The 22,604-nt window shown below is 40.3% G+C and overlaps 1 protein-coding gene across 1 annotated transcript in view; it reads left to right on the forward strand.

The window, feature by feature from the left end:
- The window catches only part of AUTS2 (activator of transcription and developmental regulator AUTS2), a 794,656-nt gene that overhangs the window by 537,767 nt on the left and 234,285 nt on the right, over window positions 1-22,604 (forward strand). The window contains exon 5 of the mRNA XM_075169017.1: window positions 12,495-12,524. Coding sequence (XP_075025118.1) covers window positions 12,495-12,524 — 30 coding nt within the window. The remainder of the gene's footprint in view (window positions 1-12,494; window positions 12,525-22,604) is intronic.

Consider the following 22,604-nt stretch of genomic DNA (forward strand, 5'->3'; position numbering starts at 1 on the left):
ACTGAAGATAAAGCCTATAGAAGTTTTTGTGAAGAGAGCATGTTTGAAATCTCAGAGCCTTCCTATTACTAAATTTTCAAAAGAGATGAGAATCCAACTTCCAATTGTTTGGTGTCTACAGTCTATAAAACAGAGGGAGCCTCTACCTCTCTAAAAAGTCCCTTGTGAAATTCCAGGGCTCTGTATTCATAGAGAGCATCTCTGGAGAAAGCAACGAATTTCCTTGCTCCACCTAATCTGTCTCAAAACCGTACATCATGGGCTGAGCAGTTCAAAATTCCTTTATGCACGCTGTACAAGGTGCAGGTGGTTTGCTGGGATCGTGCAGACAGAATCCAGTGTGGATTTTTGCCTGTGGGATAGCGGTGACCACAAAGATCAGAGACATGAAGCTTCTGCTCCTTCCATAGGCCTCCCATGGCTCCCCATAGTCCCAGACAGACTTGTTTTGCAAGATGCACCCCCTTCTATTTCAGTATCTCCCTTCTTTCTTGACAAAAGGTTTAATGGGAAGTCCTGTGTTTTACATTCAGGAGATTTACATTCTCCTGGCCCTTCCATGGGGTTCCCCTTTGGAAGAGATAATTTCTAACAGTGTGAAGTCTCAGTACTGTTGCAGCTGAAAAAGGAACATACAGGCAGTCTTAGCAACTCTCAGTGCTGTTAGCTACAGCCCTGCTTAAACACAGTTGTTGCTGGCAAAACTTGCATTTTCCAAGACTCGCCTGGACAAGGATAAGTTTTCTGAACACTGTGCTAAAAGCCAGATATTCAAAGCAATACCTTACCTTGCCTGTGCCGGGTAATTTGCCACTGCTGATAACAGTCATGGAGTCTGTGATATCATTTACGATACAGGAGTTTTTATCACCTTACTCTGGTGGTAGGTTAATGCAGCAGTGAAAAAAAAAAACAAACCATCTTTCTTATACCCCTGCCAGAAATGCATTGGTGGTAAACTGAGGGCCTGGTTTTCCCATGAAAATGGCTCCTAAAACAGAGGTTTGGGTCTTATCCGAAGCTCCCATCTTTCTGCTGTAAGCATAACCATGTAGTTGAGTACTGTGAGTCCCAGCTTTTTTACACTACAATGCTGCAGAAGGCAATGTCGGAATAATAGCTTTTTCTCAAAAGAGAGGAGGCACGCCCGGGTTTAGGACTGATTACGAGAGGTCCTCAGGAAGAGAGAGCTGGAGAAGTCCAGCCTAGAGAGTCAATTAGAAGTAGCCCATACCTGCGTGGGCTGCTTGGACACGCCAAGGTACCACTTCTACCACTGCTTATAGTGAAGGGGGAAGCCCCAGCGGCTGATGCTCCATTGGGCAGCGTCCCCCCTGACTATGAATACTATTACCTTTTTGCAGCCGCTCCATGAATAACAAACAGTTGAGTCCAGTTGATAAATCAGGGATACTTACCTCTAAATAGAGAAATGCAACTCCTATTTTAAATTCAATTATTATCATTGCAGCATTCTGAAAGAAAAAAAAGCATTCATTTCCTAATAAGAGATTACAGATTCCAAATTACAGCATCGTGTATGTCAAAACAGGAAATTTGAGGCAGGCAGGCCAAAGTGTGCCATTGTCTTTACAATTTATATTTACTTGCTGTAGATTTAGAATAATCCTTCTCTTCCCTCAGGTCTAGCACAGACAATTTATAAGTTGTACAAAAATGATAAAAGCAGCAATAAATAATAATAATATATAACAACTGTGTGAGTGATGAATTATAAAATAGAGCGTGGAAAAGGGACTGAACCCACAGCACAGAAGCCAGTTTACAGGGCTGAGTACACAGTCTGAGTTATTTTTCTGGCATTATGACAATGAAGAACATTTATGGGAGTTTGCAAACAGCTTACAACACAAATCATTTTGTTTCAGGTTATATTTATAGGGCTTAGTTAAGAGTTTTTTAGTATCCATTAAAATCCAATGTTCAGAGGTTTATAGCTCAGCTGTTAAGGTCTTATCCTTAAGGATCAATTGTTTTGGGCTATTTGGGGAATTATTATTATTATTATTATTATATTAATATTATTATTAATAATAATATTAATAATACTACAATGCAGTTTAAATTGCTTAGCCTAATGTAAAGATACAAGCTCGAAAGCTAAAGACTTCTTGTTGTTTGGGAAAGAAGAGAAGAGATGGCTTTCTATTGTTTATTTTTTATTTCAGATATTATTTCTACAACTATTTTATCTTACAAATCAATGGAATCTCCCTCCATGTGCGTTTCAGTAGCCATTTTGTGCTCAGAGTTGCTGCAGCCTGTAAAAGAGAACAACCCCTGTGCAATGTTATCGATATTGTATTGCTGCTTCTTTGTGTGCATTTCTGTAATTTAAAATAAAAATAATTTTCAGTTGAAATTAATAATTTTCAGTTGAAATTATATAATTTGCTACAGGTCATGCCGTTTAGTTGGTGGAAGATGAGATCTATATTGAAAATAGGCATGATGTGTCTAGGGCCTCATCCAAGTCTTAATGCTTTTTTCTTCTTCCTCTTCTTCCTCCTCCTCTTCTTTTCTTCTTCTCTTCTTTGTCTCTTCTTCTATCTACTAAGACCAAAATCCTCTAAGAAAAATGCCCTATTATCCTGTACACTTTATAAACACATATAGTGAAAAATAACCAAATCGTAAGAAGCGTACCTTTTAATAGCCCAAACAGATGAAAAGTAGAAGGTTGACAGAAGAAGAGACTAAGTGACTTGCCTGAGGTGATACTGATGGCCAGTGACAGGGGTGGATCTTCTGAGTCCTAGCCCAAAGCTATCTCTCCTCCATCATGTTGCTTTTCAACGTACAATGAAGTATTTTTGGTGAGAGGTGAGTCAGATCCAAAGAGTATTACTGGATCACTACCAGTTAGGTAGATATGGAGGGTTAAGAACCTGACACGTAGGGAAAAGGTCAAATAAGATATCCGATAGTTGCATTTCATAAACAAACATAGGAGCATTTGAGCCAAATGAAATGTGTATCTTGAGAAAGAATATTTTAAATTCTTAAAATGCACCTATCTGTGGAATTAATATAGTGGCTGTTCTTATTTAAATCCTTTTCCATTGTATCAAGCTTCCTTTGTGGCGGTATTTCCTAGCTGTTTCTTGTTTAATTCTAAATATTCATGACGTTAATTCTATTTAAGTCCTATGCTGTTATCTGAGACAAAATGTCAACACTTTTATGACAAACTACTGTATCCATTGCATACAGTGGATTCCCCAAGGAACCTCTTTGTTGTGGCTGACTATCAATCTCTGATTGAGAACCTGATTGACACCAATAAAAGCTTGGTAGTTCTCGTTTCCCCATTTAAAATGATCCAAACAGCTCAATAGCCATCCAAGTTCTATAGAGTGTTTTTAGCCTGTACATAATTCATCATCTCGATTATTGTGCTTTTTTAACTTCTAATTTTGGAATACCAGAACTTCTTCATCAGGTCAATAGAACATTCGTTACTCTCTTTTTGCCCTTTCCTCTCATGTTGCAATCACACAGAACCCCACCTTCCTTTTGGGCCCTGAAGAAGCATCCTTTCATCCTCTCTGCTTCCTGCCACAACCCTTTTTGTGGATTATTCTTTCTACTTTTTACTTGTCTGTATGAACCATAAGCTCTGGACCTTCCAACATCTGTAATACTCAGCTACATGCAGAAGAAAACAAATTGTTGCCTCCAGTTGATTCTGTTTTCAAGTTAACTCAACCCTCACTTAGTTTTTGGTCTTGTAATTTCTGTTTCTGGCGGTGATGAAGACAGGAGGAAACTCTCAGATCCCAGACTGCAAATGTAAAGCTGACAGTAAAAAAACATTTAAGAGGAGTTCTCTGTGAGGTCAAAATTTGGCCATCTGGCAGTTAGGAATAGACGTGTGCGAAGGCACGCCAGGCACGTGCTGAAGGCAGATCTGCAATAGCAAACTCTTCAAAGGTTTGCTTGCTGCTTCTCAGCCATTGCATGGTTTTCATTTGTAGCTTCTCTTATCGAGCACAATTTCTAAATGAGGATGGTTGCTTCACTTTAAGGACGTACAAATGACTTGCCCTCACCTGTCAAGCATGATCCTTGTATTTTACCAGGCCCATTATGAACGCAATCTTTCTGTCGAAAATTTGCATACCTCCTTTCTTGAAAAGTAATGACAGCAATTTCTTTCCCTCCGCTCACTTTCTGAGTGTCTCATTTAACAGCACCTGTGAAACCGACAGGCGCAGAGATGAGAAGTGAAAGAGAGCAGTTGATTAAATCATCATCAAGTCGGGCCTCAGAAAGTCAATTCTGCTTCCCGTCTGCAATGATATCCTTTTATCTTAAAGTAATGAGCTATGGCACTTTTGCATCGGGTAATGCGATAAGTTCTATTAGCATGTTCCATTTGCTTCACAAGCAAGGGCAAGTCATTTCAGCAAGCTCATATCACTGCAATCAAAGCAATTGGCTTCACAGGCAGAGAAGAAAGAGGAAAGGCTGAGGGTGATTTTTATGGATCACAACACAGTGGAAAAAATAGATTCTTGTATTATTTTAACCCGTAACATGCTTTGCTTCTTGTCCATCAGGATATTTTGATTTCATTAGCCTCTAAGTACCTGGAAGACTCAAATTCCAAACTGAACTCTTGAGCTAAGACCAGGAGTTCTGAAAAATAGGAATCTTTTCTTATACAGATACACTGGCTAATGCACTATTAGGCACTGACTTCATTAAACACTGATTAGTTTAAGTCTTTGCTATTGACTTAGTCCACCAGTATAAATGCACATTTTTATTGTTATTTACTATTATGTATTTTTTGAACCCTGACAAAGTACTCATCAGTTGAGAGGATGCTAAAAATGACATTACACACTGCAAATCGTCGTCATCAGTTGAAAGGATGCTAAAAATAACATTACATATTGCAAATTGTCTGTAGCCAGAAAGGCAGGTAAGGAGGCAGCAAAGGTACATTCAGAGTCCCGGAGGCAAAGGCACGTAGTCATTTTTTCATATAGAGTATTGAGGAACTGAGGCAGGGAGTTCCTGCTTCTATTGCAAAAGAGAATGACTTCCTAAAATTAAGATTCGGTTGTGTATGTGGCCAACAGCTTCTTGGTGCCCCGTTAGTCTAGTGGAATTTGGATGCCTGACTTGTGGCAGGCACTTTCTGAAGATGCTGAGCTGAGTAACTCATGGCATCGTTAGCTTTCTAATGGTACATCTGGAAAGCCCATTTATCTTCCGCTGACATTGGTGGGAGCATCGTCCTGCTCTTTGGGGATGGCTGGATTGGGCCTTAAGCACTTGTGGGATCATTGAGCAATGACACCATAAGGCAGCCATCGGGGGTGATAACTGAGGGGAAGAAGTTGCACTTTTCCAAGAACTGCAATAACTTGCCAGTCTCAGCTCAGTTTCCAGGGACCAAAGGAAAATGTGCTTCTTGCAGGGCTGGTTTCTCTTCATCCTTCTCTGGGGCTGTGCCTGGAGGTGCCTGAGGATGTCGGTGGCATTTTTCCCTTGGGTGAAACTGAGCCCCGGGCAGACAGCCAGCACGGAGGCTGCAGCTCAGCCCCTGGCAGCCCTCGGGCAGGCTTTGCACTCCTGCGGGCCCTGCTGCCTCCCCAGCCGTGCACAGGAAGCCTCCCAGTCTCTCCCGTGCGCACACAGCTACTAGGCTTCCCCTTCAAGTGACAACCCTGGGAATACACAACAGAACCAAACCTCAAAATAGGACTCATGTTTAGCTGCCTTTTTGGAGTGAAATCCCCCTTCACTTTACAAATAAGCTCACTGTGGTCTACCAGGAGTACGTATACCACCCACCAGTTGCCAAGGATATGTTCACATCCTATATAAATAGAAGGTGGATCATATTTATCATGGATAGTAATGTAATCTGGTGTTTTCGTTTTAATACTCAAAATGTAATTCTTTCTTATCAAACCATTGTTTTGTTGATGGGAGAGCTAGAAGGAGCCACTAGTTGTGTTGTTTTGCTATATAAAACAATCATAAAAGTCCTGGAAGTGAGGAATTAAAGAATTATAGCTGAAAGTGGTTCTAAGTTCTGAATATTTTTACTCTAAGGGGCCAAGATAACTTTAAAAATGTACAAGACTGATACATTTCATCTGAAGTGAAGTAGTTTGGATAAAATGGAATTCAGATTAGAGGTCAACATTGCAATCTTTTGTCCAGACTAAGGTAATTTGTGTAAAATGGGACTTTTCTGTGAATAATCCGTAATTTTAGCTTTTTGAGAAAGCAGACCTTAAACTTCTCAGACCATCTCTGTTTCAGAGTCATTCCTTACAGTGAATCACTGTGGATAATGGTGAAGAATTGCTAAGCAGACTGTGATGTTAACCAATTTGCGAGATGCTATATATAAGATTCCTTGGCAAGGAACTCCATGCTGAATGTTACTTGCAGGCAAAGTCAGAGATAGGAGAGAAAAAAGTGAAATTCTTGCTCTTAGTTTCTTTGTGACTCTGCCTGTCTCCATTTCATCAATTAGAAAATTGCCCATTTATTCCCTGTCTGTGTCTCCTTTCATCTAGGAGATATTTTTTTCTCCTTTTTTCTTGGAAGCAAAGGTCTAATTGTATAGCAAAAATATCATCTTTGCCCTTTCCAGGGCTGTCAGTTTGTCATTGGTGGATAGATGGACAAGAATATTGTAAATGTCAGTGTGAACATGGCTGAGGTCTGGGTTTTCCCTCATTTTCTTCAGATTTCTTTTCAGCAGACAGATGAGTAGAATCACTTTGTTCAGCGCTGGCGTTTCAGCAGCACTGACTCCTTTGGTGGCAATGATAAATGGATCCAAGATACGAAATAGCTGTTCCAGCAAAGTCCATTGAGCAGAATAGAGAACAATGCCCTCCTCAATGTCATTGTACATGATATATTCAATGATTGCCACTTTTTGCACAAGAATGTGTTCAATCAGCAAGGTACATAGAAATCCATAGTGTTGCTTCAGCCTGAATGAGCTGGTGAGGTGGCACAGACCTTTACTCAGCTTGATTTGGACCAGACTCTCTCAAGCTATTAAAATAGGCTCAAATTATAGCTGTAACCTCATAGGGTGTCTGATTTTTGAAATGTGGCATTGGGATCAGTCTCATTCGGCGGGTGCTGTGGGAGATGTGCTGTGCATTTTAACTTGCACTCCCTCCAGCTGGGGCAGGGGATTTGGGAGGTACAACTAATCTTTAGCCCTATCCTCGCTTTTCCTTTTCTTCTACAAAACACAGCAGCAATTAAACCTCAGATGGGAATCAAAAAGTTCTTTTTCCACTTCCTGCTGCAGTTATAGGTGTGCATGCTCCATATCGCAAGGAATGCATCTTATGCTTTCACAACCCAGACTGATAGCAGTAATTTAGAAGGTTTAAGCTGGGGCAGAAAGAAGAGCTTTATTTTTTGTTGGTACGAAGACCTTACAAATTTGTATGTTCCCTCCTCACCTTGGGTTGATTTTAGGAACAACTATTTGAATTTTGACTGCAGCACGTGTATGAATATGCAAGTTTGTGGGTTACTGGTTCTGATTTGCGCTTCTTGAGCATGAAGTTGCAGAAATACTGTAAAATGAAGCTTGAACACTTGGCACGTGTGTGTGGTGGCTGGTAGCCTGCACGCTTTAGTTATTAAAGGTGTTTGAACAATTTAAATGATAACTATGGCCACTTTGCTCAAGTGATTGTCAGTCTGGTCTCATTATTGCCTCTGATTATATAGAAATTAGGAGCAACCTTAACATTTCCATATGTCCTCTAAGAATTTTATCTGTGGAGCTAGTTTTGAGTGAGCCTTATATGTCCCTTGCTTTGGATTTGGTTTGTAGTGCTGTAGGTCCTTTGGGAAAACCGTAGAATCCCTTCTGCCCAGTACAAGACTTTCAGAAGCGTAAAATGGCCATTTCAAAGGCTCCTTCCTCTGTCAGGCTGTGCTTTGAAAAGATCTCACAGCATTTTGTGCCATGCTCAGTTGAAAATTTGGCTATACGTGGGAGCTGTGGGTGCTCAGCAGTTTTGCTAATCTGGCTTTCATTTCAGTGCCTAAATGAGAGCTAAGGGCCAGTTGGTTGGGTGGGTTTTTGATAATGTAGGCCAGCTTTTGGAAATTTGGCTCTGGACTCTTCTCAAGCTTGGCCCTGGGTGACTGCAATCAGTCATGACTTGCGTTCAGTGTGGAGATAGTAAGTGCCTTGAGCTTGAGAATCAGAGAAAGAAGCCTCTGTTTGTTCAGGTGTAAAATGTGTCTGCGGCCTCCTTTTCCTGATTTGTCACATTATCACTCACAGCTTCCAGTGAAGCTAGTGGCAGTTATCCAAAAATCAGGTCATGCTATCTCTGAATGATAGTTTGGATTCCCAGTTATTTACAGAATATTCCAATGCAGCGTGTGCACAGAGCCATGGTTTCCTGAAACAAGACATGGGAGAACACTGAAAAATTATCTTTTTGTAATAGGCACAAAATACTGAAACTCGGCCCAAAGCAGAAGGCCAGTACAAAGCGTTTGCATCACTTCAATTCCAAAACAGTCTGGTGCTCTGAGAACCACAAAGCACTTAAATCATTTTACTTTTTTCTATGGCCCTGGGAGGTAGAGAAATGCTAGAGGAACTGAGGAATTGAGCAAGCAATGCAGACTCAAGTCTTCAAATTGACCAGTAATTCTGGATAATCAACTTTACAGTTGTCGGCTTTGGTTTCCAAGACCTGTTCTCTAGCAGGGGTTAGCAGTAAGCCTGCAGAAGATGGAAACACCTTGTGCTTTAGCACCTTTGGGAAGAAAATCCATCCAAAAATGTAAATGAGCACATCAGAGCAAGGGCCACTGGAGAATGTGTGTGCAAGTGCCTAAACGGCAAAGTAGGCTCACGCATGGGAAGAGCGTACAATTGCTCCAATTCAGTTTCGAGCCTGAGCAGCTAACCTCTTCCCCTCTTCTGCAAGTCTTTTTGGAGTTACCCCTGCACATAAATTGTCTTGATTCTTTCCATGAACCAAAGGAAATCCACGTATTTAATCCTCAGGGAAAATTCAGTAGAACGTGGCTGTGCGAAACATGCACATGTAATGTGTATGCCCGCACACAAACACACACGTATACATACTGAATGTAAACATCACCCCAATGCAGTGCATAAAGCCCTTTCCTCCTGTCCCTCCTTTTTTTCTTTCATACAGCTTGTCCATAAAATTCTGCTATTGGAACAGGACAGCGCCGCTGGACAGTGGGTCTCCTTCCCTCGCGCCCCACCAACAAAACCTCTTTATGAGTGAAATAGATGCCTTGTGTGTGCAGGACTGCTGGCATTTTACAAAGTGTATCTGGAGCCAGGCTAGGCAAACGTTAGGAGCTGTTTGCTGAGTGCATTTATTGCCTTTGCATAATTTATGAGCTGGAGGGGTTTGACCATCATTCGTCTCTGCCAGAGGCTGGCACTGAGGGCTCTGGAGGATGGAGCTGTAAATTGGATGGTGCGCTCCTGCTGAGCTCACAGCAAAGTCCTCGGGTCAGTATGGGAATTTAATACCAGAATGGAACTGTTTTCTCAGAGTGCCATGTGGGCCTCTGTGCAGCAGAGGCTTTTTTGGCAGCCACAGTGACTGGCCAAATCGCGAAGCTGTCAGTCACTGGGCATGTTGTGAAGGGAGCCTGAGCATTTTTAATCGGCTTGGCATCCGTGCTGCTTCCATAATGGACACCAGTAGGTCTCAGTCCTTCGCCATATGCTTAACTCTGGAGACAAGGTGCTTCTGGGTATAGCAGTAATTATTTGATGTGGAATTAAGCGGACCTTGAAATTAGAACTGGACTGTCGGAAGGCAGGAGGCTTAACACTTTGATGGAAATGACTTCCCACTGACATCGCTCCGTGCACTTTCTCTGCAGATTCACTCGGATGCGGGTAACTGTTTTGCTGGCAAATTCAGATGTCACTGCTGGCAAGTACTCTTCTCCCCAAGTACCTCCGCACTGCAGAAAACACAAAACCCTGAGATCTTTCCAAGCTTATGAGTTGGGAAAAACTTAATCCACAGTGGAGGAGAGATTCCTTAAACCAGACAAAAAATGATGGGGGAAGGAGAGGCTGCAAAGCGCTGTGACCACAGCTGGGTCACAGGACACGTGCACGTGTGCCCCAGCAGCAGCAGCGGATGGCACGTTAAAACCCTCTGAACCTGCTGCTAAAAGGGACTCATTCTTGCCTGCTTATATATCCACTTTTTACCCCCTTTCTTTCTCCTTTTGGATTCAGGTATTGCAATCAGGACTTGTACTGGAGTTTTCCTGGAGGGTGAGCAGGGGACACAAACAAATGGAGCAATTGGTTCTGAGCTCCCTGTTTTGAAACATGTAAGATGTGTCATACATTATAATGCATCCTAACAGAGCACACAATGCAGGGACCCCAGACCCGCTGGGCCCTCCTGGCTGTAACCAAGCAGTGGAAGAAAGTGCTGTAGCCCAAAAGCTGACTTTTTCCAACAACTGTAAAATAGAGATAGTGAATGGGAATTCTTTGTGATGTGCTATGACTTTCATGGATGAAAATCCTTGCACGTGTTTGCTTTTTTGTAAATGTAGGGCCTTGCTTTGCAAACATGCTTACCTCATACCAAAATCTCATACATGTAGTCACGCTGAAGTCAAAATGCATAATATTTACAGGGTAAGAGTATAAGTATATAAATACAATACTGTTCTAGAAATGTGCAGTTTTCCTTTTGTCAGTTAAGTACACTCTCTTCATTAACTTGATCATCGTATGAGGGTTTCAAATTTCAAGCTAAAACTGTCTCATATCTTCATGTTCCATCTCATTTGTTTGTTACCAGAGTATTTAGGCACAACTAGTGCTATATAAATCATTTCAGTTACTAAATAAATTTCACTTGCATTTCTGCTTGGAATTATCTGAAAGCAGATTGTAATTTTATCTAATTTTTGCTTCATTTTAAATTACTTGAAAGATACCTAGAAATAGTTCTTAGCTTTAATTTGTCAATATGTAGCCCATTGGTGTGGGGAAGGCACATTTTCACCCCCTGTACCGATAAAGACGAGGAAAAAGCCAACGAAACCGAAAAGTTATAATTAAAGAACACACAGAAGATGATTTGTGCAAATCAAATACATACATTTGTGGGTGTATTTGGCTATGTCTATTCACATTCCACTGTATAGTTAACCTTTGGAATTCACAAAGTATAACTAATTCCAACGCAATTTGGTTGTCTTATGAAAATACTCAAAGACGCATTAAACAGGATACAAAGGCGTAAAGGGCTTAACTGAGTGCTGTAATGACATAACACAAGCAGCTAGTCCCTGATTTGGGAAATCCTGGTTCTCCTGTTTGGTGATCTTATGCTTTCCTTCAAAACATCTGCCGTTAGATTTGCACAGGTATGAGTTCATCCTTGAATGATACAGACAATTCAGTCCTCTAGAATCTAAAACTGGAGTTTAAAAAAAAAAACAACAGAAGGAGGTGTTTTCCTCATTCTTCTCTGCTGTGGAGGTAGCCAGGTGGGAGAACTCCATAGTCCCCCAGAATTAGCTGGGATGAATCAAATCTGTGTCTAAGAAGCTGCTATGTGCGAGTCAGTTGCCTGGTCCTTACAGTCCTATTTCCAGCACAGCTTTTGTACCTCCAGCAAATGTAAACGTGTTTTGGGTTTCTGATGTTATCTGTACTGAAGCTTGATTCATCTAGTCCTGTTGTATTTCTATAATAGTAACAGTTATTAAAAAATTGAGCAATGGCACTTGATAAATAGCAAGACCCACTAGTGCTACTGTTCAGCATTTTGTAGTATTATAAGTGTTTACTATGATACCTGGGCTACTCTTGAGTTATAGAGAACCTCAATGAACCAATTAATTTGGCATGTGCTTGCTTCCGCTGTGGTCTCTGAATTCTTTAGTTCAGCAGCGGTAAGCAAAGACGTAGGGTGAACCCTCCAAGCGGTCCTGCAGTAAAATGGTAGCCTTGTAGATGCTTCTCTTGTGGGATAGGCAAACCTAAGCCATTTCCATACCCTCCTGAGAAGCCTTTGAGGCTGATTTATTGGCAAGCTGTATGAGAAATACTGCCCATCAAAAGAAAACAAAGCAGCCGTCTAATATTGTTTTTCTTCTTTCCTGATCCAGTTTTGGAGTCTAAATGTGCTCATGCACCATCAGCTCCTGTCCATGTGAATTCAGTTAACAGAGGGCATTGCAAATGGCTTCTGTTGTTTTCAGTGCAATTTTTTCATAGTTCAAACATACAAATGTATTGTCTTCAACAACAGTGTGGGGGAAAATTCCTTCTCGTACAGTAATTGAACTTTTTCCTAAAGGTACTAGATTTGATGCCACAGGGTTTATGAGTGTTTCAGCCATCTTGTTCATAGAAATCTTTCATTTCTTTGCTGTAGCAAGTTTCTCTTACCTGTTCTTTTTTCCTTTTTGTGTTTCAGTGTGACAGCGACAGTGATCAAGAAGAAAAGGTAAGAAAGAGAATCAGTATGGGAGCAAAAATAATTTGTTGGATTTGTTGGATTCACTTATTTCTATTATTCTGTTATTTATTCAAAGTATCTTTTTGGGTTGATCTAAAGAATGTCTATAAAAAGAAAAGACTTTTTTTCCTTTAATTTAATTTTGGAATAGACTTCCAAGATAAGAGAATTCTAATGAATATTTTGGAGGCTACACAATTCATCTTCAAGCATATTGATGCCATGGTTTGTGTGGGTTGTTTATGAACGCCAGTCTCACTGTCAACCCTTTCTATGGCTACATTTTCCCTTGGGAAGTTCTAACAGCAACCGAGTATGTTTGTAACCCTCACATTTGCACTTTTTAACAGTTATTTAACCACTGTTATTGCGTGTTTTGCTTCTCTGCAGGCAAGGGTCTTCAAACCCAAATTGAAGTGGTTTGGTTATGGTTGATATATACATCTATTTTTTTAGAAGCAACATTTGGAAACTGTACATTAAGTCAAGTGACACAACTTGCTGATAATTATCTCATAACTTTGGATTTCTAAGAGGAGAAAGAGAAGAATGTCATGCTGAAAAAGAGTCAGGCACTGATCTCTAATGCTGCGTATTGTTTAGAAGGCTAATAGTAATGAAGAACTAGTATTCACACTGATGCACATTTTTATGTCTTATTTTATGTTGTGAACAGACTAACATCTACCTTTCTTCTTTGGCAAAAGGGCAATACTCATTGCATAAAAACTGGTCTAATTTCTTTATTTCCAGGTTGGATTTTGTGATTTTCATTTCTATGTTGAGCCTTAAGGGATGTTTTGATAATGTAATCACTTTTGCCTCCTCTTTCACTGGATAAATTGGGGGATGGCAGTTGGGGGAGGGTAAAATAATGCCAGAAAATATTGTTCACATAATAACATTGAATTGTTTAGAGTTTCATAAGTGGTTCTGTTAACTAGCTCCAAGTCAAGCCAAGAAGAAGAGAGATGACCATGCTGGTATGCAGCTTATACAACAGAAAAGAACAAATATGTTGTAAAATCCACCTTTCATTAATTGAATTAGTTTTCTACAAGATTTTGCAACAGGAAGCTAAGGAAATTTTCGAACCACTCTGTATGAAACTGCCAAAGCTTTGCCCTTCAGCTTTTTCAGTAATTCCCCAAGAAGAGATTTTTTTTCCTCATGTTTCTTAATAATTTGCTAACTACGTTAAAGAACCACTGTTTACTTTGAACTGCAGTGATTTCCCTTTCATAAGGGAACTAATCACTGGAGTTAATCAGTGTGACAACAGAAAGGGGAGGTTTTGTTGGGTTTTTGCACAGAATATTAACCTGCACTTTTAGATATGAATTTTTAATGCATTACCATTACATTCCATCCTGTAAAGTGATTATTCATTTTCAGGATGTTCCTTATGCAGTGAAGATGATAAACTGAATTTCAGCTCCTATGTTTATGGCACCCAGAACTAGAAGTGTAATTTCCTGCCACTGGTGCTTTTACAGAGCTAAACCTCTGGCAGTTTCACAGTATTTTTCTCTTACAGCACTCTTATATAAAAAGGCAGAGAGGCAGTTTTTTGGGATGGTGGTGGTGTGCTGGTTCAGGGTAGTTTCTGCAACACAATACAAGAGAGACTCAAGGTTGTACCTTATACAGAATATCCCAGTCCTTGTGTGGGAAGGATTGAAAATCCAGATGTGTGTTTCATCTCTGTGATCTATATTTTGTCTTCCCCCCTAATGAAATGAGATTAAGTGCAGATCCAAATATCCCTGATAACTTAGTGCTTTTCAAATCCCAGAACCAGACCCAGCTTTGAGTTTTATAGCTCTGGCCCAATTCTAAAAGACGACAGCTAACACTGATGTATTTATTCAGCCTGTGCTGGCAGCCTAGGCAAAGATCTAAAGGCCTTGTTCTGCTGTTAATTTGAATTCAGCATATGTAGCCTGTTATAAAATGCGAGACATCATCATTTGAGCAGGTCAAGCATATTCAGATGAAGACAAATGGTGCTTATTTGATTTTCTTAAAATCAGGAAATGAAAAAAGTGCTCTCTGGAGAAATCATGTTCTGCCTGACTTAGATGATAGACCAAGGCATGTACCCCAGATAAGAACAGGCGCTCGTCTTGCGGTTTTTATCTCTGAAGGACGGTCGGGACTGTCAGCTCGCTGACATGTGCATTATCCATGTCATTTTAAACAAAGTGACCTGTAGAAAAGTGCACTCTGCCGTGACATGATAATGGGCTGTTGGATGACAGGTAAAGTACACACTATAAAGGAGGCTGTGCGTTATTCCTTTGTTTAACTGACAAGTGGAAACTTCTTTTCTTCAGACAGGCAGGATCTTTTAGATCTCTTTCAATAGGACCCTGAAGATTTTCGAATTCCTGCTTTAAATAAAATAACATTTTTAGGACCAAAAATTCCTATGAGCAAAATGCACTGGGAGAAGTGAGGGTGCCAAACCTCTGTGCAAGAGGTTCATCATTTCATAAGTAGTGCTCAGCACCCTCAGTTTTCATTAATAACCATAGGAGCTGAGGGTACTCAGCAGGATTAAAGTTTTAAGATCCTTGACCCAAATGTCTTGTATCATGATGAGGGTATTAGCCTCCAACTGTGGAGCTGTTCTAGTAGCAAATTGTCAGATTGCTCTTGGTCAGTCCTAGGTCAATCTATTCTGAGGATTGTGGAGTTATTCTCCTCCCACCAGAAACATCTTTGCCTGAAATGTTTCTGGGAGGGGAGATCCACTTTTCTTTAAGACTGTCTCTTGCAGATTCTAATATCCTGAAGTGTACAGAATATACAGTATATTGCTGCAGATTAATTCTGTACTTGCTATTCAGAAAATGGAAAGGAAACAATTTTGCTTCATTCAGGATTTTTGAGGGCAAACCCACACTGATCCTTCAGTGTGAAGTAAGAGATCCATGAGAGGTAGAAGTAATGCAAGACAGGTACATATTTCTACTAGAATAAATAAGACCTGAAATCCGGAAAGTTAGACCACTGCCTTTGAATAAAAAATGACAGCTCAGTATGATGAAAGGTGTGTGACAGATCGAGGTGGCTGAAAGACGAGTCGGTTCAAGCATGACTAGATGGGCCACAGTGAAGTAGGAGAACGCAAGAAGGAGCAGGACCTGGGAAGGTGAGGAGCAGATGAATAGTGAGTGGTGACCGAGTAGGAAAAGTAATGCCTCCTAGGCTGTTAGTATTATTTTTTTCCTCACTTGAATATGTATCTATCTGGCTGCGTAAATCATTGTTGATATCTGATCTCTATTAGGTGATGGCTGTGCCTCCAATCCATCTTCCCTAGCCTTTAATTGGGAGCCGACAGACAGTCACTTTCTGTCTATGTCTGCCCTCAAATGAGACATTTCTCCAGAGGTTTCTCGGGAAGAAGAAACAAGGATATTTAATTGAAAAATGATGCAGCCCCTGCTTAGCAGTACTGTAGCTAAGGCTGTGTCAGCATCTCAATTTTAAATGACATGTTTGGGGTGGATAATTTATCTATTTATATAGATTCACGCTCCTTCATTCCAATTTAGCACACAGTATTGGACCGGAGCATTCAAAGTAGGCATTTTGCTCTCCTGTTGCTAGAAAACCTGAAGAGGTAGCAAGTATGTTTGTGGAGGGAGAGTATATTTGGAAGACTTGCATCGGAATGTGAAGCACTAATTCTTAGAGAGATGTCATTTTCCAGCCTGGGATCCTTTCAGCAAATGCCGCTGGGATTTCTTACTGAATCAGAAAAAATATGGATCCCAGGGGAACTAAGATTTTCTCCATTAAAAAGTCTGTCAGTCTTACTCTTTGAGCAGGTCTCCAGAGCTGATAATCTAAAATTAGGGCAAGCTATTGCACAGCTGACAAATTTAAGTGCAACTGTGTTATCTTCTGATATCTAGATACAATCTTAAAAATTAGACCCGTGGTAATTAACACAATATTAAAAACATAAGTGCAAACACATAGTTCATCTTCTGGAAATAAAAGGAAGTCCTGTTTTGAAAAGATGTACAAACAGCTTTGATAGGAAGTCAAGTGCTAAAGGTGAGGTAAGGAGTATGGTCCTTTTTTATTTGCCATCTCTACTATTTCCTCTCACCACTCTGTTCAATTAGACTGATTTTAAAATTAAGGCTCAATCTGAGGCACTTTAGTGATTTTTCACTTCTTGGGAAAATATTTCATTGATCAAGGGGGACTGCTTTGCAGTGTACTCGGAGTTGTTATTTATGCCTGATTCAAGAGGAGAAGAGGCCTGCTTCTTGCTTGAATTTTATCCAGCTTTGATAGGATGTACAACTTGAAAAAATGACTGCAATTGATGGCTTAATTCTGTACATATCTTAGTGGTACCCAATCAGTTCTCTCTTGATGAGGCTCTTGAATCCCATTAAAATGTGTTCTTCCAGGGCCCAGCCGTGGCTGGCTAGTTACGGCCACAGCTCAAGCACTGCCGAGTGTTCCTACTGAAACGGGCTTTGCTTTGGGTGGACTTTCTGTAGGGTGCAAAGGGAGGAAAGAGGTTGGTCAAACCAGTGGCTAAATTTGCAAGGCGTTGGCATATGGTCATAGGGGAGGAATAATAAAGCTTACCCCAGCTTGGGAGGGGATTAAGATGGGTGGGAGTTGTGCTTACTTAAGAAGCCTATGCTGGTGGGAGCGTGTTGCTTGTGAGACTTCATTATTTTTCTCTTTGAAGAGAAAAATAATGTGCCATTGAAAGACCTGAAGAATGATATTTCTTGCATCAGAATGTTTTTAATGATAATGCTAATACATTTGATTGCATATAAAACAGCTATGAACCAAAGATTATGGCATGGAAAATATCATAAATCACTCTGGTATGCTCAGATAAAAGGAATGGTTATTTGTGTATATCTATATGCACACAAAAGCATTCACACTGCACCCTGTGTATGTTTCTGAAGTGCTTTTGGACAATTATTTTGTCTATGGCCTTTGGAGAGAGATTTTGGAGTAGTATTTTGGCAGATGTATGTTGCCCAGTTTAGTATGTAGACTGTATTTCAGTGTTTGGTAGTTAAATATCCACACATACAAGTGTTTATACATTTGTGTGCTTGTGTGCATTTGTGTGTAGTTTGCTTTCCAATGCGCTTCTGGCTATGTTAAAAAAACCCACGATTTTTAGCCCAGTTTTACAAACTCAACTGGTTTAGGTAATTATAAATACTCTGATGTATTTATTATAAGAGGAGCTTGGGATGGGCCTGCTTAAAACCATGCCTTTCAGTACCACTGAATAAATGCAAAGTTTGTTGGTCATGAATTTCAGAAGCCATTTCCTCCCTGCCCTCCAGATCTGAAGTGTCCTGCTTGGTTGTGTCTCTGCCGAATAAACCGAGCATCGTTTTCAGCTGTGCTGGCCCACGCGTCAGTGCTGCTCTGTTGTTCCCTTTCCTCCGAAACGCGTGCAGGGCACAGCAAATTGCCCTTTCTTCGGAAACAGTAAAAACCCAAAGCAACCCCATCGTAAACTGTGCTAGAAAACTTAAGACCAAGGTAAATAGCTGCTTTGCCCAAGGCTGCCTTCTGTATATTCTGTTGCTGGAGGTAAAAGCTCTATCATAAATGGATTAAATGGTGATGAAATTGCTTTATGGCATCTTGTATATTACAGGCCGCTGCATTTATAGATGGGTGCAATTCACTCTCATGTGGGCAGTTGCATCAGTTTGGGATGTTTTAGTAGGATGCTTGGAAACAAAACTGAGGGGAGGTGTTTTTTACCCTCACTCCTGGGGAAGGAAGAGTTTGGGTAGCACTTGAAAGAAAAGTGTCCATCTGGATGGTGCCAGAGCTGTAACAGATAGGTAGCTGGGAGCCAGCTAAATTTGTATACGGCTGCCACAGTCATAATATCTGTGTTCTTCTTACTGTCTATAAACCCAACCAGGATTTCAGTTTGGTGTATGCACCACTGGAGTATGAATAAATTGTAATTTTCCTGATCTGGAAAATTCTGGTCATTGAGGGAACACTCAGCATTTATTGAGCTATTGAAAGAAGGGCATATCATCAGAGTTCATGTTCTCTTCCTGTTCTCTACACTCTTCAACTCTAGGTGCAGGTATATGAAGACTGGGGTGGTTTCTAGAGGAAAACCTCAAAATATAGCCTGAGAAATAAGTGTGCAGCCTCAGGTAGTGTGAGATATTCCTCGGGACTCCCAGCCAGGCAGTGGAAGTATAGCCAGGGGAAACCTCTGGAAAGGGAGCTCTGGTGGGGTTGCAAGGTCCTGAGGTTCAGGAGGAGGGATTGACTGCAAGACGGACGTGGACTTCTATGTGGGAGCTCCGGGAGGGGTTCGTGGCGGGAGCCCTCTCTCCCCAGACTGGACCTCCCTGGGGTAGGGTAGGCAGGTTTTGCGTGGCAGGTTACGGCTGGTAGAAAAACGCTGAGTAGTCGTGAGGCCATCCAGCCCTCTCCTAGAAGGGCAAAAGGATTATTTGTGATATAAGAGGGAGCTGAATTCTTGAAAAAAACTCCTTGGATGGTGGGTACCGATGTGTTTAGCAAACAAGGCTCCATGGGGAAACAGTGGCTGAGAACCCAATTTTAAGCAATAACTTCAGGTCATGGGATACTGATATCTTACTGTTTGCCATATATTTATTTTGGCTAAGGGTAGGATTAGAGAAATAGTTTCTCAGTATTATTCTTAAAACTGTTTCTGCAAGGCCAGGATGTTTCCCATCAGTGCGATTTATACTGCATATTTGTACAGGTGTTGTCTTTTTAACTCTGGAAAATGCAGCACCTTAAACTTGCCCCAAGGGTGAAAGATCACCCAGACTTTATATGCTAGCAACGCTCAGGCAATCATGAAGTATTTCTTACTGTTTAAGGCCCATTAGGAGAAAAGATAAGGATCCTTTTTATTCATTTGATGTGCCACATAGAGGGTCCCTACAGCTAGAGTGGTAATAAAATCGGAGCCAAGCATGTTCGTTGTAAAAGATTATGCGTTTGCCACTAAGGGGAGAGAACATGTTGTTTACAGGCGTGGGTACGTGCTCTCCGGGCTGGCTGTGCCACGGCGCTTTCAGCCCGTGATTTGTCCTGTCCTTTATCATCTTTGTCACTCGGCAGCATGTTGTCATAGGTAACGTATCACTCCTCTCTCCCCCTACCCTCTCCCCCTTCCCCTGCCCGGCTCCCCTTTCCTTTTTTTTGTACCCATTTCGTGTAGAAAATTTGTATTTACTTTGGGAGTGTAATTTGTTCCTCATGGATAATGTGACCCTTAGCGGAGCTGGATCATGGGTTAGTTGAAGTGATATTTTCCGCTAATGGTAGTCGTACATCATTGCTGTCAGCTCGGGTTAGGAGGCAAGCACATTACAGCTCCATTTTACCTCTGCAGGCATCTGGGATTATTTGCCATAACTGAGTATGACATGACCGCACTACAGAGTGCATTAAAATTTTACTAGCTTCTCAGGCAAGTTCCTTGGCTCCAGCCTGCCTTCAGGCAGGCGTAATGATGGATACCTCTAAGGTCCTGACTTCCTGCACCAAGGATACTCAATGTCAATGGCCCAAACAGGTTTTGCTCTCCCCAGGGCTTTAGACCATCTTCTGGCAGTTGAGTAAACAATCAAGAATTGAAACGCAGGGAGGCTGGCACAGATGCCCCCGAACGCTCCTCCTAGGGTATGTGGTGCTTTGGAAGTTTGGGCACTGTCACATCAGCATCTTAAAATACTGGTCAACCATCAGGTTTTAAAAAATATCGTTTGAAAGCTGTCTTATGTGGATAAAAATAAAATTGTATGAAAACTAAAATTAATAGAACAAAATACCCAGGAATGTGAAGTATTAAATTATATGTGAGTTTTAAACGTATGTGTGTAACAGGCATGTACCATGGTAATGCGCAAATACACCAAATGTTGATGTTATGTTTGTATGTTCATGTTGCACTTTATTTTATGTTTTATGCATATATGTGGTATGCAGATTCATATATACAACTGTAGCAGTACATACGTGTATTCACGTATTATTTTAAATTTTTATTATTTTTGTATAAGCAATTACTGTTCTGTAGGATCTTAAAATATTAGCTATGACATATATACATGTATATTATTTTGCAGCATGTTTTTATGTATACATGTGCATACTGTGAAAATAATATACATTATTTTCATTTAACATATCTGTTTATATAGATGTACATTATTTGCAACATGTCTGTTTATATATATTGACATTCAAAATTAGAGGTATAGCTATATAGAGAAAGGTATATTAAGGAAACTTAGGGGAGAGATTAAATTGAATATAGTAGTGGTTTTAAATGGTTCTTAAAAAAGTATAATATATACCCCAAGGTAATTTTATTGCAGCCGCCTAGTGGTTTTATAAATATCTACAATACCTGTACACACTGCCCACAAGCTCTCCTCTCCACAGCAGCACTAATATCTATAATACTTTCAGGCAAAAGGTACATCATTATATAGAGTATTTCTGTAAGGTAAGTAGATGTTTCTGTGTGTTTGAAATCCTAGAAGTTGTTCTCTTCTGTCCTCATTCTTATTTTGTGTGAATTAGCAGATGGAGGAAGAATGAAAAAAACTTGGTTTTGTTTGTTTAGCTTTTTTGTTTTGTCTTTTGAAGTGTTTAATTGCGTTTATATTCACAGTGAGATGAGATAAAGTGGTAGGGCTTATCAACTCATATGCTCCTCAGCAAAACATTGTCTAGGTTCAAAGTGTCCCCGAATGCCCATCTTTCCACGTTAAATCATGCCATCCGAGGTGCACTCTGCTTTTTCTATTGTTTCATCTAGGGCAGAGTTTTGGGACGTGACACTGGTTTAGACAACTTGATATTTTGTTTTGGTATAATGCATTCCTGGTGATAAATCTTCCTATCTTTATTGCAAAACTTAGAGCCAAACTTTACTGGGCCCAAGAGTTTTATCTGTGTATAGATTGTAGGATTTGATTCTCTGTAGGGGAGGAGAGAGGAAGAAGAGATTAAAGATTAAAGCTGATGTTGTGCTCAGTGCTGTACAAGAAACAGAAGAGACAGTTTCAGACATCTCTAAGGATAACATGCAAATTCCTAAAGCCTTCCCAGCAGCTTAGATCACAATAAGAAAGACATTCCAAATGATAGATAGTTTTGCTTCTTCACATTTTAGTGTTACATCTTTTTATTATATGTAGCAAAACTTTTATCAAAGTAGTTCCGTGAAGGTTGTTAGAGTACATGGGAACGCCCGGCAACATTTCATTTTCAGGGTGCCACTGATGCAGAAGTAAGTAAAATCACAGTATGGTTTTCTGATCTCGCATGTAAGTAGAGTTGTAGTTTCAAGTCAGTGAAGAAATAGGTGTGTGTCTGTGTGTGCACACATCGGACGTGCGCACACACGCGCTCTCTATCTCTGAAATCCAGCCTTTGGAAAAAAGTTATCCTGGGTGATGTGGATTTTAAATTTAATTTAGAGTGTTTCAAGACTTATTCTTAATTTCTCAATTCTCAATTTCTTAAGAAATCCACAAGGTATGTCTTATTTTGCACAAGTGTCTGCAAACCTTGCACACACAATAAGATTAGCTATCCTGAAAGGAAGTCTATGTACTGAAACATGCTGGCACATTTCTCGTGATCAATATACCTATATATAAATATTTGTTGATTAGATATATGCTTTATATATGTATTTGGGAGTAGGTATTAATGAGCGTGCACGTATGGTATGTGTGTGTGGAGACAGACAGAAATTCAATCTGTGGATCTTGGAGTTCGGCCATGTCCAAACATATCTAGATTATAAAAAGTGTTTCTTTAAGGACTATATGTTACTATATGTTATTCAAGTATCATATTCATATACACTTTATGCTATTGAATAACATCTGTTTTTCATAACAAATCAGATTTTATAATCATGTATGAGGCATGCTCCCCATTCCTGAATGTCTGTTCTCACATTTCCTTGAAAAGAAAAAAAGTCTTAGGCTGGAGAACTGAGAAGGTGAGACATTTCTTTGGAGG

The sequence above is a fragment of the Calonectris borealis genome, chromosome 19, assembly GCF_964195595.1.
Source record: "Calonectris borealis chromosome 19, bCalBor7.hap1.2, whole genome shotgun sequence".
Taxonomy (NCBI): Eukaryota; Metazoa; Chordata; class Aves; order Procellariiformes; family Procellariidae; genus Calonectris; species Calonectris borealis.